The 26,238-nt window shown below is 44.4% G+C and overlaps 1 protein-coding gene and 1 pseudogene across 1 annotated transcript; one reads left to right on the forward strand and one right to left on the reverse strand.

Annotated features, from left to right (window-relative positions):
- Nucleotides 1-6,156: 6,156 nt before the first annotated feature.
- Icmt (isoprenylcysteine carboxylmethyltransferase ste14) lies at nucleotides 6,157-26,144 on the reverse strand. The gene is made up of 4 exons (XM_070534617.1): nucleotides 25,917-26,144; nucleotides 22,171-22,432; nucleotides 17,300-17,517; nucleotides 6,157-7,507 (listed from the first exon to the last, which is right to left on the reverse strand). The coding sequence occupies exons 1-4, from the start codon at nucleotides 26,118-26,120 to the stop codon at nucleotides 7,325-7,327; spliced, it is 867 nt and encodes a 288-aa protein (XP_070390718.1). The 5' UTR covers nucleotides 26,121-26,144; the 3' UTR covers nucleotides 6,157-7,324.
- On the forward strand, nucleotides 13,266-13,394 carry LOC139056480 (U2 spliceosomal RNA; annotated as a pseudogene).
- Nucleotides 26,145-26,238: the final 94 nt, after the last annotated feature.

Raw genomic sequence — 26,238 nt, forward strand, 5'->3', positions numbered from 1 at the left:
GTCAAGCTTATACTTGCGAACAGATGGATGACAAGCCCAACTTGTCTAGCAATGTTAGTTTTCACGCAGCCCTCAAAATTTGAGCTCTTCTGTTGCACTGTGCTCCTTATATATGACATCAGATCGTGTAAGGAGTCTTCTAAAGAATGAAGTTGTAAACATACCATGAAATCCCGAGTGATGTCGCACCTCGAAAGATAACCCGCCCCTGACTAAGCTCCACGCTTTAAAGAACTGAGAGTTACCCACCTGAAAGTTAGACCACCTCATAGGTTTTCTTCCAATTTTAGGTGGGCTATCTCTTGGGATTTTACAGTAATTAGATTTTTGTTTTGTTATCTCGCCAGTCATCTACTTCAAAATGACATCCTCCATGGGAAGTGTCAACACTTCAAGTCATGTTGAAAAGAAAAGAAAGCGCAGCAATGCGGAGAGCTCAGCTTCTTCACGTGAGTGTGTTTTTGAGACAAAGTGCATTGTGCTGAAATATTTAAATGAGAAAATTCCAATATGCAGTGAAGCCAAACTTTGTTGCAGTTTAAAAAATTTGTTTTTCTAGTAGGCTTTGCCATTATGACAAGCCTTTTGCTTGGTATTGCTATATATAACCAACAGAATCATTTGAAACAACAACAAAAAAGAACTCAATCTATTTGGAAAATTTTATCATTTTTCTTACCATCCTTAAATGGTTAAGTATGTTAGTTTGATTGCACTTTCCTCAGAGAGTGATACCTCGCCAAGTTTTCCAGAAGAAATGAACACCCGGCAAGACAAACTGCAATGCTGCTGACTATAAGTTTATAACCTTGTTCATGCTTAGGTGAAAACTTCTGCAATGTACAGAGCAAATCAGTTCAGATAGAAGAGAATTTGTGTAGTGCATATGACCTACATATAAGAAATAAAATTTCCGTTCAGTCAAAACGTTAAAGCACTGCATTTTGAAGAAGTGCTTCAATATCCTTTTCAAAAGATTTGTTTTTATGACTGTCCTGCAACTGCTCAGTTTGCGGAATGAGTCATTTATATTGCACTACTTAAAGGTAAGCAACTTGAATAGAAATGTATCTGGCTGGGTGAGAAATAGAAGCGAAAACTGCTCCAGCCAAGGTTCAAAGGTTCCATATGTTTCAGGACCAGCTCAGTCCCTTCTTCAAGGGGTGACGAAGTGGCTGAAGAAACAACGTCCGTTAGACTCCTGTATTCTTTTTGTTGCGATTCCTCCTCTCCATAGCATAGCAAAGGCTGTGTGCGTACATAGGGGGGAGCATTCCCAATGACCGATTGATGTCGCTACGAGTATTTTGAATGCGCCATGACTCAACAAGCAAGGATTGGGCTCGGTGTCGGTCACAAAGGTGCTGCACTGGGCTAGGAGTTTCCGTATGTAGACCTTGTGCTGGTGGATTCTGTCATAAATGTTATTGGTTCCACCAATGCAAGTGGTGGAGCACTTAGAGCACAATGCTTTGTTAACAATCTCCTGGCATTTTCCAAGGACGGACGGTCCTCCAGCCGTGGGAGCAACTGGGCAAGCGTTGATACTGGCTTGTGTGCAACCTTCTTTCAGCAGCACCCTCGAAAGGCGTTCGCTAATTCTGGGAACATATGAAATGCCGATGCAACAGGTTTTCTTCGTTTCCTTTGTCGTTGGCAAAAGGAAGGGTGAAAGGGGTGGAGGACCCTGCCAGTGCCAAACCCAGTGAACAAAGCCTTTGGTGAAGCTATTTCTCCTTAGTTCTGCAGTTATGGGGCTTTTTTTCTTCCGGTCCTCTGATGTTCAGATCGTTTTTTCATGGAAGCGTTGAAACCACCAATGCTTTGTGGGCTGCACAATGGTTGGAACTGAACTTCAAAGAGACGTGTACATAATGAATTACATGTAATTACTTGTGATCAACCACATTTATAGGTAAACTTGTAATTTAATAATTACTTCATTTACTCTGTAATGCTCACTGTAATTCAATTACTTTTTTGAGTAATCAATTCCACGTAATCAGTTGAACTTTTGATGAAACAAGCTTCGACAGGCAACACAACTTTGAGCCTTTAAATTTGGTGGGAACAACAGGGTCCAAAGGGATGAAAACATGTACATAGGTTACCTCCTTCCCACAATCAGCATCTTGCACCTACGACTGAGTCACCTGAACATGGCAGGCTTACATTTGCACACTTCTCTTGAAAGTTCGACGTGTTATGATAAATTTATCTCCCTCTCTCCTGAAAGCGCTTTCAGGAGAGAGGGATAGGCAGTTAGAACTGCTGCTCAATTCTACACTTCGCAGTCCATGACTCCTCTGATTTATAGAAAGAAGTTTTTGGTGGTACAGCTCATATGTGTCTATTGGTTTGACACTATGCGACCCATATGCACCTATTTCTCGAATTGAAATACAGGAACGGTATTTCTAGGGCTGAATAATATTGAGCATCACAGTGAGTTACAGATTCAGTTGATTTTCAAGAAATGTGAACATTTTCTGTCATCCGTTACAATTAGTATTTCAGCCTAAAGGGTTAACAAGTGAAGGGCATTAAGAGGTCCACGAGTTGTTGGCAATGAAATTAAAATAGCATTTCAATGGCCGCTTGAGACATTCATGATCACCTAATACAATTTTTTCATTTTTCACTGGCCATGTTGGGAGCGTTGTGCTTCACAGACAGCCTAATAGACTCGAGCATCGCAGCATTGAGTAACCACAATCTTTTGAGCAAGGTGTTTCTACACTACCACACAGCCATTCCCTCCAGTGCACACATTGAGAGTCTTCAGTGTCTGTGCAGATGTCCTCCCAAGAAAATGATGGAAGCTTACCGAATAAAATTTTTATAAATAATTCTTTGCGAAGATAAACAATGTGTGAAAGGCTGCAGAGAACACATTGATAGGGTCAGGCTAGCTCGTTCCTTTTGTTGCATTTCTGCTATGGTAATAAAATTAGGGAGGAACGTACCACTAAAATAATTGATTACATTTTTTAAAGAAGTAATTGTAATCTGTTACTCTTTTTGTGTAACGTGTACAAGTTTGACTGCAAATACCGGCAGGTGTGCATCAGCTTTCTATGCACAGAAGTCATCCACTCATCATGTCACCGAACCAAAACATCCAGGAAGGACAAGGTGCCATCTTCCCAATCCATGGTGAACTGGATCGCCTAGGGCATGGAGTTGAGATGGGCAAGAGCTGTCCACTTCTTCATGATGTAAAAGTAATCTTCAACATACCTGACAAATACCATCGGCTTGTGAACAAAAGATGACAGCGCTGTCCCTTTGATATGCTCCATTGTGAGGTTCGCTGCACCTATCGCAGTTCCACTGGCTTGCTTGTATAACTCGCCCTTGAACCTAAAGTAGTTTCCATTCAGACATAACACTAACAAGCAGCACAGTCTGTCGACTTCTTAACCTTATCTAGAGCAGTTCTCGCTTCTAATATTTGGGTAATAGTGGTTTCCACACTTCTTTCTTGTGTAAAAAATCTCTGCACATCAGAGAGGAGAAGGAGAAAAGAAGAAAGCACCATAACTGCAGCGCTAAGGTGTCATCTGTTGGGTCTAGAATCGACAGGGTCGACCGCTCCTTCCCCTGTAGAATCCCCCTTTTGCTGGCGACAAAGTCAATTGGTTGCCTTGGCATTCCACATGTTTCTGAAATTAGAGAATAGCTTCCAAGGGTGCTGGCAAAAGAAGGCATGAAGGTTGTGCACAAGCGAGCGTAAACACTGACTCAATTGCTATTGTGGCTGAAGGACCGTATATATCCAAGAGTAAATGCCAGGGGATTGTTTACAAAGTGTCACATTTTACCTGCCCCGCTACTTACATTGGTGAAACCAAGAGCTTTCCTGACAGAATCATGCGAATGACGAGAATGACATATGGGAAGTTGAAGTCCAGGGCGGAGCTCTCACTCACCAATGCGAGAAGCATGACCATGCAATTGGTTTCGACGGCACCTCTGTGACCGACAACGAGACCTACCCGGGCAGAAGACTGTAGCTTAAGTCGTGGCACATTAAACAAAACTCGCAGAAAATTAAATCAGTTGTTGGGGAGACTCCTTTCTGTGTATGCCCATACTTGTCACGATGCTACGAAGAGGAGCAATCACAACACAAAGAACACAGGAGCTTAAAGGACGCTATTTCTTCGGCCGCTTCAGTCACAACCCTGAAGAAGAGACTGAGCTGGTGCCAAAAAGCCAAGAACTTTTTAACCTTGGCTGAAGCATTTTTCACTTCTAATTTTATGCTACTGTATTGAAGAAAAAAGCACTTCGGAACTGGGAAAAGAAAGGAAGGAAAGCTGACTGACCTGCCACAATTTCCAACAAAAAGTACACCATGCTACTATGACATACTGTGTCCTCTGAATACTATTTCATTGCCATAACATGTGCTGCTTAGGTAATCTTTGCTCGGCCACAAATGAGTACTCACCATTCTGATTAATGTGATTATGCTTCTTTAATACCATAAAGCAACTCTTCATGCTGACATCTTGTACAGGGATTCAAATATAACTACCGGTGCAAAGCCTCACCCCAAGACCTTTATTCCTGTGCTTACAGGAACAGTTTAAAAACTACTTGAGCTTTTATAAGATGTTTTAGTAGTTTTTGCATGTCCTCCATATCCTTGCAAAGCTTCTTCCAGATCTGACTTGCTGCTTTTATAGCCAATCATTTAATTCTCACAGTGCAATTAGCTTTCATCATTTGTTGTTCATAGACCCTTTTCCTAATTTACAAGTGCACTTCACTGCACAACTGCCCAACTAATGGGAGCACCAGTCATGTTTCAAACAAGAGTGCTAGCTGCCCATGCCGAGACTTCTCTATTGCATGGTTTCATCACAAGAGCTACTACCACAATTTTTCATGCCACAAAACAAGCAAACTGGGCTTGTATCTGATGGCTGGAAAAGTATCTGCCACGATTAGCTTGGGAAACTTCTTTTGGGGAAAACTAGCATTACGATTTTGATTTACGTTTGTTACTCTACATGTTTGTAACTTCTGCATATGCTACACACTCTGCTGCTTCAACATTCCTTCCCACTCTTCTTGGTTATCTCACAGTAATCGTTGCAAACCAGCCTCTGCATTGGCAATTAGTAAGAATTGCAATTTCCTATAACGCTCCCAATTGACATGACACATTCATACTAATTTGCCCTGCATACCCCACTGAGTTTTGCCTTGATCTCTATTTTAGTTACCTTGCACTAGGCACAAACATCTGCTCTGAAAAAATTCTTTTCTCTGGACATTTACGACTTATTCTATTACTCTTAAGCTGCAGCTTTGCTGTTACATAAAAGAATAAATAAAGAAAAGAAAAAGAAAGAAACACAAAGAAGAGTTGCTAACATGTATAATAATAGTCCCTCTGCCAAGACATCATAGTCTGTGGAAGGTGAAAAGCTGCACAAAAATGCGTATCAAGCAGGGGTCTCAAGGTGACCCTCTCATATAAAGACTGTCTTTTCTATGGCAAAGGAGACAGTTTTCGCTTCTAATGTACAGTCGCTACAGCAGCACAGAAAGAAGTGATTCCATTAAGCTGACTAAACGACACAAGTGAGAATTCATTCTCAGACGAACTGTACGAGGTCATGAGAAACAAGACATGGTTCTTTTCAACTGTATAATTATTGCGACTTGACACAGCTTAACAACGTGGGGAGAAAAGTGCATACCCGAGATTCCTCATGTCTGATGTGCAAGCAAGAACACCAGATGGGTTTGGTTTATGCACTTTTGCAGCACTATCACTGTACAAGGGGTGCAATGTCATCTGGTCAAAGGCTTATGCTCAGAGGTAGCAAATAAAAAGTGCACAAGACATACATGGGAGCTTGCAATTCTGCACAGTGAAAATTCCTCTATGTGAACGCCTTCTGGTACTTATAGTACACGTAAAATCACACACATTTCTAAGTACCTTGACACTCATTTCCACTTGGAGTGCTTCAACGGGGGCTAGTTTGCATGACATTACTTTATGGTGTATGGTTATTTCGTCATTTAGGTTAGTGTTTCTGTGTGTACCACTTTTGCAGTGCAAGCGCAACCATATAACATAAGGTCACGTTTCTACTACATCATTCCCAGGTTAGGATTAAGGATTGAATTGAATTGAATTGAATTGAATTTTATTCTCCTTGAAACAAAAAGGATCAGCTCAGATTCTGGTGTTCTGTTTTTGGTGATATAGCAGTGCTCAGTGTGTCAAAATGGAATGGAAATTAAAATGAAAAATGACAAAAAAAGATATTTTTGACCGGAATGAAAACGTAACGAAGTGTTACCATTTTATTTCGAAGTAAAACCGAAATATTTTTTATCGGTTTTCAGTTCAACGGGAAAGTCAGGAATCTGGAACAACCGACATCAGGCAACGTCAGCATTAGCGCGTATCTGAGGCAGGGATAACGCGAGCGATAGCTGGTAGAGCGCTTCACTAATCTAAGCCTGCCGCTCGATGCACTAGCAGAGTGGCATTGTAGCAAAACCCAGGGCATGCGTGCTGAAGACCTTATCGTTTTATTTTCTATGGTTAGAACGCTTTGTTACCGAAGCTTTAACCTTCACTTAAGTTCCTTTTATTGGAACAGGGGTCACGCATTTCGCTGAGTATACTCAATGGTGTACTGCTTCTGACACCATGCTCAGAGCCGAAAAAGAAAGAATGATCCGTAATGGTTCATAATGATTTTTGTTTGCATGCAAAGATTTTCGAAGCACAGGAATGATAAAAACATAGTATTTATTGTTCTCACTAATTGAATTATGATTTCTGAGATCAAGCTCAGTGCCTTGACTCATGGCATTGAACATGATCTCAGAATTCGTAATTCAATTAGTGAGAACATTAAATACTATGTTTTTATCATTGCTGTCCTTAGAAAATCTTTGCATGCCAACAAAAACCATTATGAACCATTACGGATCATTTTTTTTTTTTCGTTCTGGAGCAGCACTTGAATGAAACTTTTTTCAGTGGAGCGAAACTAAAACCAGAACAAGAAACATTTCGTTCTGCACCCTGGTAGTGTTGCAGAGCAGAAAACTAACACAGCTGAAAATGCACCTCCTGAAAAAAAGAAATTAGAAAGAAAAAATAAATAGAAGAAAACTGAGAATGGGCAATGTGCACTGACCAATGGAACCAGCTATAGGAATCTCAAATAGAAATAGGCCTCAACAGAGAAGTGTCCCCCCCAAAATAAGAGAACAGTTTCACCCGCACGTGGCACCATGTTCACACACCACAAACAGGCACCATTACAAACGGTCCCTGGCTTCACACTTCAGCACGAAACCCACGGATGAAGGGCAGGCCTGTGCAAGTCCGCTTCTGGTATTGCACATAATCTTCACCAAAGAAGGTCAGAAGGGTGATCTCTTCTTCCTCAACCCTTGTCCTAAAGAACTTCCATGATGCAAGAGTATAGGCCACAGTGCAGACTGGGTTGACCAGGACAACCTAAAAACAAGGAAGTAGCAGTTGCAACAGCCTGTTCATCCAGTCAAACATCATACATTAATGGGCCTCACAAGTGTGTAGTGTTGCCAGTTCAACATTACACAAACAATGCAGAAGACAGGAAAAAACAAGGTAGAAATAGCATGTCGTTCATACCTCAGTGCCTGTACTGCACTGCTCATTTCGTCGGGTCTTAAAAAAAATATAATTCGTGTTGCTGCAGCATTCATATGGGGATGGATTACCAGCGAAGCTGTTTAGGCTGCATACATGGGCTGCACACATTACAAAATCTTAATTTATTTTTAATATGGCACCACACTGTGCCGACACAAGCACCACTGCAGTCACCAAAGCTCCCATGCATATGCTGCAGCCGTGCTGGCATTTCCAATGCGCATAACGCTATAACTGAAGTGCAGGCTACATGCAGAGGCACCGTCGCCACACTCTTTCCCCCTCTCATTATTCGTCAAACAGGATTTAAAAGAAAAAAAAAGCACATGAAGGCCAACTTGCTACACTAAGTGCACTTTCTAATATATATATATATATATATATTTATTTATGCATATATATTGTTACAGTGAAGTGAAGGAAGAAGTTGAAGTGGAATGGAGGAAGACAAAGTCTGGCAGTTGCCTGAACGCCATACACACCATTTACAAATATATGTTATTTTACACTCGTGGGCCTGCTTTCTTCCCGCAACATTTTGGTGGAAGGTGCGGGGTACAACCATGGAACTTCGCAGCAGATGTCATCTGCCTGCCACCACAATGGCAAATCAACCAAAACAAGCGACAACGCCTTGGCAGCCCGTGTTAACGGTCATCCTCACTCATCCGCGGGACCCAGGGACATTTTGTGGCACGGACAATACGGACGTCGAGGACTGGCTTACAATGTACGAGCGAGTGCGCGACAACAACAGGTGGGATCCAACAATGATGCTAGCAAACGTGATATTCTATCTGAGGGGAACTGCGAAGCAATGGTACGACACACATAAAGCTGGCCTAATGAGCTGGGATGTCTGCAAAGAAAAAATGCGAGACCTGTTTGGCAGACCTGTCGGTCGTTAGTTGGTAGCAAAAAAAGAACTTGCGTGCCACGCTCAGACGTCCACAGAATCCTATGCCGTGTACATACGGGATGTGCTGGCCCTCTGTCGCAAGGCTGATGACAACATGACCAAGGCAGACAAGATTGGTCATATATTGAAAGGTATTGCAGACGATGCCTTCAATCTCTTGATGTGTAAGGATTGTGCCACTGTGGATGCAATTATAAAGGAGTGCCGGCGCTTCGAACAAGCGAAGGGCCGCCGCGTCGCTCAAACTTTCGACCGATTGCCCTATACCGCCGCGACATCATCTTGTGAAGACGCACCACGGTTCGTTCAGCCCACAGGACCGGAAGAAATAATGCGCATCGTTCGCCGTGAGCTTGAGGCCATGAGCCCGGCTCCAGTTCGCTCGGACTGTCGGGAAAGCGTACCCGCTATCTCTCTTATACAAGTGGTCGTTCGGGAGGAAATAGCAAGTTTGGGCATTCCATCTCTCTGCTCGGTCCGCCATACAAACACCTACCAAATTTCTCCAACCTCTCGCTCCCAGACGCAAAGCTTTCCACCACTCCATCGCAACCCCGCTGACTGTCGCACAGCGGATGATAAACCCATCTGTTTTAATTGTTCTGGTATTGGACACATCGTCCGTCATTGCCGCAACCACTGGTCGTCGCCTCCTCGGTGGTCGTCTCCGAGTCACTACCGCCAAGTACCAGACAATCGTACTTTCTCGCCCTATACGCCAACTAGGAACATCAATGCCGACAGTGCTCCACCAAGATCTAGCCTCTCCCAGTCTCCGCAAGGTTGTAGGTCCCGTTCGCCTCTCATTCACCGCTCTTCGTCCCCTTCTGCAACCGGTCGCTTCGCTTCGGGAAACTAGGCGGTGCAGCTCCCGGAGGTGAAGCTGCAACTCCGACCCGGCCCACAAATCCTCTGTTGACCATGCCTACATGTGGAAACCTACTGGACAGTGAAGTTGATGGCGTTCCTGTTAGATCTCTCATTGATACAGGAGCGCAGCTTTCAGTTATGAGCGCTGCTCTCCGCCAAAGGCTCAGAAAGGTTCTGACACCCGCTGCACTGTGCACTGTGCGAGTCGCCGATGGGAGTACATCACCTGTCCTTGGAATGTGCACAGCACGTGTGACCATTGGGGACCATTATACCGTTGTTCTATTTATCGTCCTTGAACACTGTCCTCATGACCTTATTCTCTGCCTCGACTTCCTTTCGAAACACCCTGCCCAAATTGACTGCTGCGTAGTTGTTGTACAGTTGGATCTGCCGCTTCCTGCTGAAGCAACCACTTGTGCTTCACATTGTTTATGTTCTGCTGAATTTGCAAAGACGTCTCCACAGGCGGCTACAAATGTCCTCCTGACGCCCTGTCCTCCCGTACCTGATGGCGAGTACGTCGTGTCGCTGCTTACTGACGTGGTTTTGTCGCGTAATATTGACCTACTGAGTACCTTAATCCGGATCCGCGAAAACTGCGCTCGGGTGCCCAGCCTCAATTTTTTATTTTCGCCACATGTGTTGCCACACGGTATCGCCATAGCGCATATCACTCCTTTGGAAAAATTTCAGATTTCTTTTTTGACCTCTGAATCCTTCCTCAGTACGAACTGACCTTTGTCGCCCACTCCTTTGTACTCGACGCCTGCGGACGATGTTTCTAAGATGATCGCCCCTGACCTTCCTTCCGAGCAAACAGCAGCTCTTCGTCACCTCCTGTCATCTTATCGGGACATCTTTGATTTGGACAACCGTCCACATGGCCAGACATCTGTTGTCATGCATCGCATCAACACCGGTGACGCCAGCCCCATTCATAGGCGGCCATATCGTGTCTCCGCAACAGAAAGGGCCATCATACAGAAAGAGTAGACAGGATAATGGAAAGGACATCAGTGAACCTTCCAGTAGCCCGTCGGCATCACCGGTTGTCTTAGTAAAGAAAAAAGACAACTTGTGGCGCTTGTGCGTTGACTACCGTTACCTCAACCGGATAACAAAGAAGGATTTATCCCCTGCCTCGCATTGATGACACTCTTGACTGCTTTCACGGATCCCAATACTTTTCATCAATTGGCCTCCGCTCCAGCTATTGGAAGATTAGCGTCGATGAGATGGACCGCGAGAAAACCGCCTTCATCACACCGGACGGTCTGTACCAATTTAAAGTCGTGCCCTTTGGATTATGCAATGCGCCAGCTGCATTCGGGCGCATGATGGACTCGCTCTTGCGCGGCTACATGCCTGTGTTACCTCGACGATGTGATTGTGTTTTCGCCGAACTTTGAGAGCCAGCTGCGGTGCCTCACAACCATACTCTCCGTGTTTTACAGGACTGGCCTTCAGCTAAACTCCTCCAAGTGCCATTTCGGTCGCCGTGAAATTAACATGCTTGGCCATCTCGTAAACGCCGCCGGAATCCAACCTGATCCACAGAAAGTTCATGCCGTGCTAAATTTTCCTGTATTTTGTTCAATAAACGATGTCCGTAGTTTTCTGGGCTTATGCTCTTATTTCCTGCGATTTGTGAAAAATTTTGCCGACATTGCTCACCCTCTCACTGACCTTCTTAAGCAAGACGCCTTTTCTCTTGGGGACCACTACAGGAGAAAGCCTTTTCTACCCTGATTGAGCGGCTTACAACTTCCCGGATTCTCTCACACTTTGACCCTTCTGCGCCCACTGAAGAACGAACTGACGCGAGTGGTCATGGCATCGACGTTGTCCTCGCTCGGCGTCAACAGGGCCAAGACCGTGTCATCGCTTACGCTAGCCGCATTCTTTCCATGCCCGAGCGAAATTATTCCATTACTGAGAGAGAATGTCTCGCGCTCGTATGGGCGGTCGCGAAATTTCGACCGTACCTTTTCGGTCGGAGCTTCTACATCGTAACCGATCATCACGCCCGCTGCTGGCTCTCCTCTTTGAAGGACCCAACTGGACGACTTGCAAGTTGGGCATTGTGTCTACAAGAATATACATTTTCTATTATGTATAAGTCAGGGCGCCTGCATAAAGACACTGACTGCCTGTCCCGCAATCCCGTGGATCAACCGGACGACACCGATGCAGACTCGGACATCAGTGTCCTATCCCTCTCCGGCTTCCTCCATATTGGCGACGAACAGCGCAAGGATCCTGTTCTTCGAACACTTATGGAACGCCTAAGCTCCTCGCCCAATAACCCGTCCCTTCGGATGTTTACCTTGCACGATGGAACTTTATACCGTCGCAGCGTTCGTCCTGACGGCCCGGAGCTCCTTCTAGTTGTCCCCAAGCACCTTCAACTCGCCGTGCTCCAACAACTTCACGACGCTCCTACTGCTGGACACCTGGGCATCACTCATACTTACGACCAGCTGTGGCGCTGCTTTTTCTGGCCCGGCATTTATCGCTCTGTGCGCCGTTATGTCGCTTCTTGCGATCTGTGTCAGTGCCGGAAGACGCCCGCTATGCCTCCCACTGGTTTGCTTCAACCAATTGATATACCTAGAACCCTTCTTCCGTGTGGGCCTCGACCTCCTTGGTCCCTTTTCAATTTTCATCATAGGAAACAAATGGATTGCTGTAGCAACCGATTATGCCACGAGATATGCCATCACACGAGCGCTGCCAACCAGCTGCGCTACAGATGTCGCCAACTTCTTACTAAAAGACGTCATCCTGCACCACGGTGCCCCTTGCCAGTTGCTGACAGATCGCGGCGGCTACTTTCTATCGAAGGTCGTCGATGATCTGCTCCGCTCCTGTTTTACAGAACACCAGATTGCTACCGCATACCACCCTCAAACGAACGGCCTCATCGAGCGACTCAACCGCACACTCAGGGAAATGCTCGCCATGTACGTTTCCGACCATCACCGTGTCTGGGACGTTGCTTTACCATACATCACTTTCGCATACAACTCGTCCCGTCACGACACTGCCGGATTTTCACCATTTTTCCTTTTGTATGGCCGCGACCCCACCTTGCCCTTTGACACTTTGCTACCTTCCACAGTACAATCACCCAGCACTGGTTACGCTCGCGATCCTATTGCCTTAGCTGCCCAGGCCCGAGATGTGGCCCGTCATCGCCTCAAAGTCTCGCAAGCTTCTCAAAAGCGACGCTATGACCTTCGGCACCGAGACCACCATTTTTCACCTGGTTCCCTCGTTCTTCTCTTGATGCCTTCACGTCGCGTCGGCTTGTTGGAAAAACTACTTTCCTGTTATTCTGGTCCGTACCAGATCTTGCGCCAACTGTCCGACGTGACATACGAGATCGCCCCAGTCAGTCAGCCTTCAGTGCCTCCCAAAGTAACAAGCGATGTTGTTCACGTCACCAGGCTCAAGCCCCATGTCCCCCCATTAAGTGAGGCTATATAACTTGCACCGAGACAGAGCTACCCCGCCGGGAGGGTGATGTTACGGCGAAGTGAAAGAAAAAGTTGAATTGGACTAGAGGAAGACAAAGTCTCGCAGTTGCCTGAACACCATATACACCATTTGTAAATATACGTTATTTTACACTCGTGGGCCTGCTTTCTTCCCGCAACAAAATATATATACATATATATATATATATATATATATATATATATATATATATATATATATAGAGAGAGAGAGAGAGAGAGAGAGAGAGAGAGAGAGAGAGAGAGATTTTTTTCTCTTACAACGACGAATTTATCTGGATGTATGAGGACCCACAACATTAAACTTATTTTTGGAAAGTGGCGGAGTGCTTGAAGCTTGCTTCACCTCCGCCAAGGATCGGCCAGATATTGCACTATCTCTGGGATCAGCCGATGCATTCCTGCCCTAGCGTTGCGATACGGATGTAAGCTGGCCAGGGTACCCCCTGGGAATGCATACTCGGTATTGCACTATCTTCGGGATCGGTGCACACATTCTTGTTGCTTATACGGACATAAGCTGGCCAGGGTACCTACCCTGGGAACGCATGCGAAGGATGCATACAGGGGCTAGGGGTAAACAGCTCCGCTGTAAAAAAAAATCTCAGTGACTTTCGACAGCGACACAATTAATTACCATTGAAGAAATGTAGCAACAGGCCATATTCCCACCACTGAGACACATCATATATGAGGCATGAAAGCAGCCAGGTTCCTTTCTCATGCTTCCCTATGAACATGCTAGGCCATCTAGTGGCACCACTGAAAAACCTATGCATGGCTTCCGAAATGCATGGTGCAGCTGTGTTGTGCTGCTTTACTTAAGGAACTTGCGTGATGTGGATTCAATTTCGCCTAGACCCATAAACATTTACATAAGGTTACGTAAAATTCCGTAAGCTCCTAGAAGTTGGCATACACACATTCGCACTGCAATGTGAGTGAATCTCCCTAAGGATGCTAATCGCATCAAAAATTAAATGATAGGGTTTAACGTGCCAAAAGCGACACATGGGCTATGAAAGACGGCGTAGCAGGGTCTCCGGATTAATTTCAGCCACCTGGGGTTCTTTAACATGCACCTAATTGTAAGCACTATTGCTTGGCACCCCTGCCTGCCATGGCCAGGAATTTAAACCAGCCAGCTGGTGCCCGGCATAGCCACAGAGCCGCCACGGTTGGTGTTGTGTTGCATAAAGAAGACAAACGTCATGGTGCTGGCAAAAACCATGATGCTAACATTCTGCACCACTGCACTTAGCTATTCAACAGACCTCATTTGTGGCAAGGTTGCCTGCAGAATGAAATTCAATATTATCCTTAATGCCTCAATGGTGTTACCTCATTCTCTTTAGAACTTTGCTGACTTGAAAAAAAGAAAAAGAAAAATACAATGGGGAATCTGTCAAGGTACTTGATGACAACCTAAGAATTGAGTACAAGCTGTGCCTGCAAAACTGCACTGCACTGGCACTTTGTGGCTCTAAGCTGCTAGACCTGCTAGTTCCCGGGAGACATCAATAATGAAAGAAATTTGCCTTCAACACGACATAATGAACATGGGCTAACATAGTGGGCTGGCTCATCTATACAGATTCGCTCAGTTGGCCAACGGTGCGCTTGTCAATGCATTGTTAGGTTGTCAATGATTATAGGCGTGCCCTGTGCCTGTAACTATGGCAATCAAGTGAAACTTGTACCAAAATCATTCTACTGTCATCCCTATGGAATCTGCATTGCTGGTCTCAAGTGCAATACTAACTACGAAACGAAGAGGGTGGCAAAAAGAAAAAAAAAATTCACTAATGAACTTGTGCTAACCATAAACTATGTGGCCAAATATTTAAGCATAGTACACACAAGTTTCCAAGTTAAAAATGAAATAAATACTATTGACTGACTAATTGAATAAGCAAGGACGCAGGGCACATGCAGTGTCGTTATGATCTGATGTTCTATCAACCAAGCACTCAATGGTAAAATATAGCTAATATGCAAACAAACTTGCAAAGGTGGCACAGCGAACAGTAAAAGCAGGTTAACTTTTCAAAAAAGTGATAAAATAAAGCTATGATTAAGTTGCACAAAACTTCCTTTAAGTACTTTTACTGTGTCAACAATCAGAAATGCTCCACCCATTTTTTCTGTCTGAATATTCGTTCTTTAGCTTTAGTAAGGTTAAATGAATATGGTTGTAGTCATTGAGAAAATTGAGGAATAGTCTACGTGGTCAAATTTTGTGTGTGTGTAGCTGCGTGCACGTACGTGTGTGTGTGTGTTAAGCAAATTTCTTTTTGTACAGCAGAAGCTAGAAGTGTGGCATGTCTCACAGCAAACAAGAAGCACGTTAATCATTCAACTAATTTTTTTTTCCGTCTATAGTTTTCGCGATTGGACATCATCATGGCAAAGCATAAGGGATGTACTTTCAATTAATTGCCTTCGGTAACACTTTCACCTAAAATATTTCATGCGATGCATTGTATGTATTATCAACATTCACATATAGCAAAACCCCACTGATATGATTTTGAGGGGATGTCAGAAAAGAATGTATGATTCGGGTAAACGTAACACCCAATAACACTTGTGGCTGTACTATTGATTAGACAAAAAGCTACTCTCACACACCTTTATTTGAAGTTGAATCGGACGGCAACAAATTATTGACAACCCACTCAGTAGAAGTCATTATTGCAGCCCGGCGGTTAGGCTGAACATTAAACCCATTCTTTAGAGTGGTCATACCTGTGAATCACACTAAATGAAGTTTTATCATAAGAAGCCAACGAACACTGACACCAAAGACAACATAGGGGAAATTACTTGTGCTTAATAAATGAAATAACGGAACGATAAATTAATGGAACTGAAAGTGGATGAAAAAACAACTTGCCGCAGGTGGGGAACGATCCCACAATGCTTGCATTTCGCGTGCGATGCTCTACCAATTGAGCTACCGCTGCACCGTTTCCCCATTCACTTTCTTGGGTATTTATGTTTCCTAGTAGAACCCTGGAAGTGTTAGCCAGCGCAACCACTAACAGGCCTTGGCGGCAAATGTGGAACATCCTTTCTGCTGCAGGCGTCGCGAGAATGGCATCTTTTTGGGTGATGGCAACCGGTCAATAAACCCACATATGCTGCCTGAAGGCACCAATGTTGTTGGATACGAGGCCCTCGTTATGTAATAAACGAGAAAAAAGGTTGTTAACTGAGGGCCCCGATTTTTATTAGTCATATCATAAGAAGCCAACAAACACTGACACCAAAGACAACATAGGGAAAATTACTTGTGCTTAGGTTGTGGGATCGTACCCCACCTGCAGCAAGTTGTTTTTTCATCCACTTTCATTTCCATTAATTTATTGTTTCTTTATTTCATTTACTAAGCACAAGTGATTTCCCCCTATGTTGCCTTTGGTGTCAGTGTTTGCTGGCTTCTTGTGATACGACTAATAAAAATCAGGCCCCTCGGTTAATGTCCTTTCTTCTCGTTTACTGCATGAATTTTGTAATTTCCACATGGTGCTTGGGTAGAATCTTCTCTAACAGCCTCTTTTTGAGTACTTATAGCACTTTTTCAGTTTCTACACAGCACTGCATATTGAAGTTCACGACATAGTATCCGCGAAATTAGGTGTGAGGTGTCCATCTCCTCGCGGCTCTAGCCGTCATGAGCCATGTTGAAATTGTCAACCAGCAACAATTTGAGCATGACAATAGGGATCCTTCTTCACTGCACAGTAGGTTCTGTGAAGGGATTGTTTTCAGCGGCAACATGCAGCGGTGAGTGCACTTGTCACTGATGGTCGATGCTGTGTCAATGGTGCACCATAGCAAGTTTTGGACGTAACAATCATGCAGAGGGAAGCTTATACCGTGACCCTATGGAAACTAAATGGAACCTGTGCTTCTGAGCATAACAGCAGGAAAAAGTAACAAACAGGAACATATGATGCTGTACGTGATAGAATTACTGCTTTCCATCCTGTAAATGCACAACATAATTGGAAAGCTAGCCTCTCCAGGATTTATTAAATCTTTCTCCAATACGAAAACAGTGCTAGTCAGACGCGTGTGCATAAAAAAGATTATTTTGCCATGTCTCCCTCAACTTGTTCATCCAAGTAATGCATGTGAAAGTAAAGCGATCAATCACAAACGTGGCTTCAGTTTCATATCTTGCATGCAGCAAGGCAATGCACACCAGGCAACACACATCTCAAAATCAAACTTGTGTCGAAACAGGCTCAATTTCAATGCATTTGCAAAAACAGAGATATCACAAGGAAAGGGGAGTACCTGGGTGCCGATGGACCACAGGAACCAGCCGACATAGGATGGGTGCCGACAGAGGGCATACACGCCATGGGTGACCAGCACATGCCCTTGCTCTCGGTGGTTCTGTATGATGTGGTTGAAGTTGGTGCCTGCTGTCAGCATGGCTGCTTTACGCAATCCTTCACCAAGCACGCACATCGCAAGGCCCATGTAGCTGACCCACCATATCTGCTTCATGCCTAGAACAAAGCAATGAAAAATGGGAACACACGTAACAAATTAGGGACAAAGTGCCAAAACTCAGGAACAAATTTCGCCTCACCATAATACAATGGTTTAACAAGATTAAATGGCTACTGCAGAAGAGTTGAAGCTTCTGAGGATGATATTCCAGCTATTCTCTACTACTTAAATTATTGGAATTGAACACTTACAGGCTTTCTTTATAACGAAAAAAAGGAAAAAGAGCAATAGCCATAAGATTGCATGTCTGAGGAAGGAGATGCACAATTTTGCCTCAACATTTGTGGCATTTCATAGAATATTTGCATGACTTGATAAAATAGCTAATTTTGTCATACATGTTGCTGAACTGTTTAAAGGCACCAAATTTTGAGTTTTTATATTTTCATCCTTTAAGCTCTGATCAAATAATTCGGTATTGTCCATATATTCCTAGTCTATGTGCTTACTGTGTTTCAGTATGGGGCAATATACATTTTTCACATTTGTTCTTTCTGCAAAAGCTATGCAAAGCCAAGTAACTCGACTCATCACAGTGCGTTTCATTCCTTTGCTACAACTCGCTGCATGCACCCGTGATTTCTTCCTTAACACCAGCTGTTTATTCTAAAAATGTTGGTTTTCATCTGTAAACTAATTCGCCATATGCACATATAGAAGGTGTTACCTTTTGCCACCTTCACAACACTAATGTTATCAGATTCTCTCAGCTACAAAATAGTCTCCAAAAGGTACCCCATAACTACTGAAAGTTTACTAGTTTGTTTGCTGGCACAGCAGACTGGAATCCCATACTTCATGAAATTAAGTAATAAAGGAATTCCAAGATATCACAATATCACATATGCTTTCCTCAGCAAAGTATATATTGATAGGGGCCTTCTAAAGGCAAGAGGGGGTAAGGCGGGTAGGCAGGGCAACGACCGAGGTTGGGTTAATGGCAAGGGTGTAGAATTGAAAAGAAAGGTGTCTGTTCCATGTCGGTGGAGGAATGTGCGGTAGCGCCATGTCAGCCGGTTGGCGTGTCACCGGGTGACACACGGCCGGTGAACAGCACACCTTTCTTTTCAATTCTACACCTTCGCCGCTAACACACCCCCGGTCATTGGCATGCCACCCGCATTATCCCCTCTTCCCTTCAGAAAAACCCACTTATATATACTGTGCCGAGGAAAGAATATGTGATATGTTGGCATTCCTTTATTACTTAATTTCATGAAGTAAGGGATTCCAGTGTGCCACGCCAGCAAACACGGCAATGCATTTTTTCATAGAAGGTGCCTGGACGACAGGGTTGTCTCGCCCATCCGCCTTACTCCCTCTCCCCCTTAGAAGGACCCTACCTATATATACTGTGCCGAGAAAAGCATATGTCACCTTGAGAGAGCCAACTCCACTTGTCAAAATGTTGGCAAGTGGACTTCGTTCCTTGTTCCTTGTTTTGCTCATCATCTTGAATTTCCACCTCCCGCCTTCTCAGTGTTTTTCCAACATATCACATAGCTGTTTAAAGATTCATTATACTTAGTTTACATGACTCCCTATAATTAGTCTTTTCTGTGAGAGAGAGAATAAACATTTTTATTGGGTGAATGCAGCTTTGGAGAGGCGTCCCCATTCCAGAATGCCTTGAGCTCGGGCCGTGTCCTGGGCTCTCGCAATCAGCCGTTGGTGATCTTCGAGGTCGGAGCTGGCCAAGGCTCTCTCCCAAAGCTCGTTAGTGGGGTAAGGGTTCGAAGGATTTAATGGTGCCGCTCTGCAACCAGCTACTATGTGCCTGAGGACCTGGGCTCTGCGCAGAAGCAGCATTGCGGAGAGAATTGTGTAGGGGCTATGAGGTGATTTCTGGTTGGGTGGGGGAATGTATTAACCTGTAGAGCTCGGAGGAATCGCTCCTGCTCTCTAGATAGTGACTTGTGTGGGCGTGCATATGTTCTGCGGGTTAGCTTGTAGTGTTGCGTGATGTCTTGGTACGAGATTAAAGGGTGCATGCTCTCGGGTTCAGATTCCTCGGCGTCGGATCGGTGGGTTAGATGTCGAGCCAAGTCGTTGGCAACCTCGTTGCCAGGAATGCCGTGATGAGCTGGTGCCCAGACGATCACGACTGATCTCATTGGCGGCTTTTGATTGATGATCTGGAGTGTAGTGGTATGAATTCTGCCGCTAGCAAAGTTGCGGCATGCCTGTTGGGAGTTGGTAACTATGACTTCAGCCTCTGTTTGGGAGAGCGCGAGGGCTATGGCCGCTTCCTTGGCTTGGAGGCGATTGTTTCGTGTGAGCGAAATGCTGCTCCGATGTTCTTTGTTGACGACTATGGTGGCTGTTGTGGCTGTGCGTCTGGGATAAGAACCCACGTCCGTGTAGGCTGTAGAGTGTAAAGTCCTGTATCGCTTGTGTATGGCCAGGGCCCGGGCCTCCCTTCGCTCTGCGTGGTGCACTGGGCGCATGTTGCGAGGTAGAGGACGCACGGTGATGTTGCTCCGGATGGCACGGGGTAAGCTCACAGTCTGAGGCGGCAGATGGCTCAGAGGGGCAGAGAGCCCCAGGCATAAGAGAATGGACCTCACCGCTTTTGTAACCGCCAGTCTTGTTCGCTGACTGGATAAATGTGCCTCGATCAGCTCCTCAGCCGTGTTGTGCACGCCTAGTCATAGTAGGCCTTTTTGTGGGCGTACTGATTGGCAGGCCCATCGCCTGCTTATATGTCTTTCTGGTCATTGCGTTGATTTTCTTGAGTTCTGTCGCGTTGAGTAGTGCGTATGGAATAGCGTAAGTTATTCTAGACACAACGAAGGCTTGGACAAGCCGAAGCGTCTCCGCCTCCCCCATGCCTCTTGTCTTGGTTGCTATTCGCCGGATCATGTGGGTAACTTGGGCTGTTGTGTTCTTAAGCTTGTGAATTAATATTGTATTGGTGCGATCCGACTGGAAAGCCATTTCCAATATCTTTACACTCAGACGGAACGATGGTGTGTCCCTCCAGTTGTATGTTGATAGTGGGCGAGTTGGATGCGTGCTTCTTTCGCGGTTAGACCAGGAGTAGCTCCAACTTTTGTGGTTTTGCAATAGTTTCTTTCTAGCTTAGTTCCGTAGTTTAGGTTTCAGTCTGTCTTCAGTCTGTAGTCGTTTTAGTGTAATTGTTTTGTAATCGTTTGTGTTGTTACGTGTGTACACGATGGACCAATTTTGTTCGTGTAACTCTCCTGTTCCATTTTCATTAACCCTGCAAGGCACTTTGCATACAATTGTGTACACCAAGATAGTGCATCAACAACAAAAGCATTGATGAAAGTAATGATATTTAAAGTGTGTTGTGTACATTTTGAAACACTTCCGATGAAAATAGTGCTGCAAGTTTGAATAAAAAGTGTGAAATGTTTTATTAAAGTGAGTAGGAAAGTAGATAGTTGGGTGGTGTTGCTCAGAGAATGCCCGTATGTAGCAGGTTCACTTGTTTCATCATTTTTCGCAATGTTTAGAACCAGGCATTATTTTTAAGTGGCTCGATAGGTGCTTTTCAAGTTTTCTGGACATGAAACAGTTAATGCTATCATGTTTGAGGTTCCTGTAGCAAGTTTTTGCATGGAGTCCACATTTTGTAAGGTTGACAAAACTCGCTAAAGAACTGAAAATTCGTCATATATTCTGTAGCTGTATGCTCTTGATTCTGAAGATGCAAGAAATGTGGTGAAAGTAAGTTTTCAATCAACAGAATTAATCAGTGCCTGAAAGGATTAAGCAGCTTGCATTTTCTATTTCAGTACAGTGGGCACAGCATGAAGCAGACAAGACACATGCAGCACTGCCTGTCTTGTCTACTTCACGCTGTCATCTAACAAGCCCAACATTCTGCACTTCTATTTCAGTGTTACTTTATCGTTTATCGTTTTTTATTGCTCTCGCTATAGTCTCTAGGCTTAGAATAACTTATACGTGCAGTGCACATGTTAACCACTATTGGCTGCATTTGATCAAATGTTTCCCCATATGAAACTGCCACCAACAGGGCCCATGAAGGAACAATTCAACAAAGACAAGACAAATTATTGAGTAAGTCATCATTATTACCATGGAAGATGTGGAAGCAATACAGACAGCTGTGACTAATGCACTGAAGAGCACCCTGTATGAAGCTTTCTCTGCTTGCTGCCATGACACTAGAAACAGAAGCAGCTGTGCATAGGTAGCCAAAGAAACTACTTTGACAAAAACCTAGTCATAAGTTTGTAAGCTCGACAAATTACTCTTTACAAGTTCAGCCCAAACATTCAAAAACATTCAGGAAGAAATGAAGGAACAATTCAACAAAGACAAGACAAATTATTGAGTAAGTCATCATTATTACCATGGAAGATGTGGAAGCAATACAGACAGCTGTGACTAATGCACTGAAGAGCACCCTGTATGAAGCTTTCTCTGCTTGCTGCCATGACACTAGAAACAGAAGCAGCTGTGCATAGGTAGCCAAAGAAACTACTTTGACAAAAACCTAGTCATAAGTTTGTAAGCTCGACAAATTACTCTTTACAAGTTCAGCCCTGATAGCATGCGTTTTATTTTTATTTTATTTATTTTTTTGTTCGGGGAGGCTACTTATGATGGCTAGGGCATTAGTCTCAATGTGTTCGACAAAGGTTACATGGACTTACCTGGAGCAATGTATCTCTCAATGAGAAATTCCAACCAGCTGCATGCTGCTGCTACACCATATTCCCGACTATGGTTGAGCAGAAATGAGTCGAGAGTCAGTGACTTGGGATTTGTGACTGCTGTTACAAAGTACTCAGAGAAGTGGAAGCCGCTAAGCAGTGCCAGGTACCAGCCAAATACCCGCCATGAGTCAGAACCATGGACACTAGTGAGGATTCCAAGCCCCGTCCCTGTGCCAAGCAATGCAGCTCTCCAAACAACCTTCAAGAAAAGAGAAAAGCCCAGCATCAGAGTAAATTACCGAGAAAGTCGCTAACTTTAGCGAGTTTCTTGGTCATCGTTATCTATCAGCTTTTTTTAGAGTCTTAAAGTGCCCCTCACCAGGTCTGACAATTTCGATCCGATAAGCACAGAGCATACAATGAACGCTAACGATTGTGTTTGCAAAGAAACACATCACTACGCACTGTGGAAAGGTCTGAAATTTCAATGCGAATGCCATTTTCTCTTTCCCTCGTGGTGTCTGTGCTGCATGCCGGATGGTGACATACTGGTGTCCTGTGCCTACGTATTGGTGTCCGCAATGTGACGTCACTCGTGGTGACACGCGACTTCAATTATTCAAGGCAACATCTGTCATTGTGATCTGTTGCTTGAATTGACGAATTGATGTTTAGAGAAATAATCAAACACACAAACGGAATGTCTGCATGTTTTCTGTTTTACTTCGCACCGAAGCAAGAGAGATGTGCTTCCGCTTCGTCTGCTTGTTCCCATGGTTATGCAGTCACATGTGCAGATACCAAAACTATGCCATTTTCTACCGCGTTCCAGCGTGTGATCATGGTCTGCAATCTGCTTGTTCTGCCTCAGTATTCATGTAGCACTTAATTATACCACTAGTCATGTGCCCTTGTGCACAGTGCGCTAAATCGTGCACTGTGGGAAACGAGACCATCACAACAGCCTGCGCGCAACGCCATCAGCGGAAGTGCGCAGCGTCGAAAAAAAATGAATGCGGGGCCCATGACGTATGTGTCATGCGATCCTCGAGGTCCGGTATGGGAGAACACAGGGAAGGAATTTCGCTTGCGGAGGCTAGACGGAGCGGGTGGAGAGAGTGTTCCGCTTTGCAGTGGGGCTAGCCTGCTGAAATCATCGGTTCACGGCACTGAAATATTTCTATCTTGGCAATTAATGAGCCGATTTGAAAAATTTTTCTGCGGCAGAACACTCCCTAGAGGACACATAACTTTTAGCGTATAACCAAAATTTGCTATGAGGCCTGGTGAGGCACCCTTTAATGACCTTATTAGTGACTTTCTTAGTTGCATAAATAGCCAGTAAATTCCTCTGGTAGAATTCCTCATCGCCCCCATTGTATATGAAGTGGAATATGTGTGCCTCCATTTGCCGCTACTTCTAAAGACATACCAAATAGCTTATCACTAGTGGGTCATATTGGTGCGTCAAAGCTGGTTTTCTAAACAAAGGACAATTTTGAGATATGCCAGCATTTCGGAAAATCTGTGGGGTTCTTTGCTCTTTTCACATTCTCACTATTGAGTCACTACTACTGGACTCGTACCTTCAAAAACATTCAGGAAGAAATGAAGGAACAATTCAACAAAGACAAGACATATTATTGAGTAAGTCATCATTATTACCATTTAGTGACTTTTCGCTGAAATTGAGACACTTTCAAGCCATGAGCCCGCAACTTTGTCCAAAAAGAAGCCTCTGACACTGGATAACACCTATGCTTATATGCAATGAATTACATGTAATTGCAATAATATTTTTTAGCAGTATTGCGATTGTTTGGTTTACATTTTTTTATTTACTCATTTACAGAATACCAACATTGCAAAGAAGGCATTACATAAGGGGAACCAGTGTAGTAAGAGAAATTGTGTTATCAAGCTCAAAATAATAATTAAAACAAACAGGCTCAGTAACACTCACCATAATTCAATAACGTTTTCCAGCAACTAGCTGCTGCACTAACAAGGCAAGCTGTAACAAGCCATGCAGCTTTGGGCATTTCGATTTGGTGGGACCCCACAGCAGAACAGCCACGGTCATGCCACACAGCATGGGCGCGCACATGTTCAGACAGGCAAACTTGGGACGCTCAGTGGTTGCTTTTTTTACCTTAATGGCCGACAAATTGAACTGGCACAGTGGCTCACCGGCAACAACCATTTCGGACGTTGATACCAACTGACGATTCTCCAAACCTCAGCAACAATGGCGCACTGCACTTCAGATGCAATCATTGTGGCACTGAATAACCTCAATATTGTATGCCAGGTGTTTGTACATTACAACAGTGCCCTTGACTCTAGCATGCACATCGAGTTAGTTTTCGGTGTCGCTGCCTGATGTCTTCACAAGAAAACAAGAGACAATGACTGACAAAAGTTTTCAAAAGTAATTCTTAGTGAAAAACAATGTGTGAAGGGCTGCAGAGGACGCACGGAAAGAGCCCGGAAAGGTCATTCTGTTTACTGCATTTGTGCAATATTAGTAATAATTTTAAGTAACATAAATTAATTGGTTACATTTTAGTAATTGCTTCATTACTCTTGTGGGGCAGCACTTGGTCGCTGCAATCAATTACATTTTTGAATAAAGTGAACATAACCAGTTACTTTCTTCTGTAACATGTATAAGTCTGCCATCACCTAACACGTATTCATTCAGCTAATGCAACGAGGGAGTTATGGTCACAGTAGGTGCAATCACAATGGGGAAGAAATTCACTTTGCTCTCCCACCGGCGACTGCTACTTGTGGCAGCAATGCAAGTTATTAAATATATTTGCAAGCACGAGGGTACGAGTCAGTCAACCATAATAGAACTTTTCAGCATCGTTGCAGTCAACAGCGATACTTAGCGACATCTGCGAGTCAGTGCAGATTCAACTTTACGTTGAAAGCAATTCCTACATGGCCATTTTCAAGCAAGTGTGGCTACTTCTTGCTTTAAATTCTGGGGTTCTACGCACCAAAACCACAACACAATTATGAGTCACGCCGTAGTGGGGGATTCCGGATTAATTTTAGACAACCGGGGTTCTTTAACGTGCGCTCAATGCACGGTACACGGGCGTTTCTGCATTTCGTCTCCGTCGAAATGCGGCCGCTGCTACCGGGATTCGATGGCACACTTTCGGGCTTAGCTGCGCAATGTCGTTCGGAAATTTCAAAGGACTTCCACGACGACGCAACTGTTCCTGCGACATGATCTGCGCTAGTGAGGGTGATGCTATGTTATGCACTTCAAGCAGTGACTGGCTGCTTTTCTTTCTTTCTTTATTGTTTTTTGAGCTCGAATTGTTCAGCAGAATTTAGCAGAGCATCAACTCTCGTAGTACTTCATGTGCTGTCAGAGCATATTAAAATTGTAGGGGGCTAAGAGGGACGCCGCTGTGGGGGCTCCGCATCAACTTTCACTACCTGGGCACGTGCACTGAAATTTTCGCGGCACACGAGTGCTTTTACATTCCGCCCCGACCGAAATGCGGCTGCCGCTAATCGAACCCGCAGCGGTGGGTGCTGTCGGAGAAAGCGACACCAACACACGTGAGACCTCGCAGGCAGAAGAAACCTCGTCGATATTAATGTTGACTAGCTGCTGCATCAGTGCAATACACATTCGTACAGTGCCATTATCTTTCAGGCGCAACCGAGTGAAAGAATATTGATCCGAAAATGAGTGCGCAAGTGTCCATCCAGCATACCTTGTACGCATTTCCACGGGGTCTGTAAAATATGTACAGGACACCGTGAATACACGTGGAGTACACCGTTGAGAGCAACAACCAGTAATCTTCGACAACATAGTAAAGCAGCTGACCTAAGGCACCAATAAGAGAGATGAGCACGACACTCGCCGCTAAACAGAAGCAGTAAAGGCTGATCCTCCCATTCGTGCTAAGCGCCATGATTGATGCGTTGCGGCCGCCAACCGCGCCTCCTGCAAGCTGGTTCATGAGCAGAAACTTTGAGAAAACCTAGTTAATATGTTATAAATTAAACCAAAAAACGTAATATAAGCATGTG

The sequence above is a fragment of the Dermacentor albipictus genome, chromosome 2 (genome assembly GCF_038994185.2).
Source record: "Dermacentor albipictus isolate Rhodes 1998 colony chromosome 2, USDA_Dalb.pri_finalv2, whole genome shotgun sequence".
Classification (NCBI taxonomy): Eukaryota; Metazoa; Arthropoda; class Arachnida; order Ixodida; family Ixodidae; genus Dermacentor; species Dermacentor albipictus.

Coding starts and splice junctions, on each gene's coding strand:
- Icmt (XM_070534617.1), bottom strand. CDS start 26,120: ATGGCGCTTAGCACGAATGGGAGGATCAGCCTTTACTGCTTCTGTTTA. Junction 22,433..25,916: donor CCCGTGGAAATGCGTACAAG/GTATGCTGGATG, acceptor CTTTTCTTGAAG/GTTGTTTGGAGAGCTGCATT. Junction 7,508..17,299: donor TGTGGTCCATCGGCACCCAG/GTACTCCCCTTT, acceptor CCTTGTTTTTAG/GTTGTCCTGGTCAACCCAGT.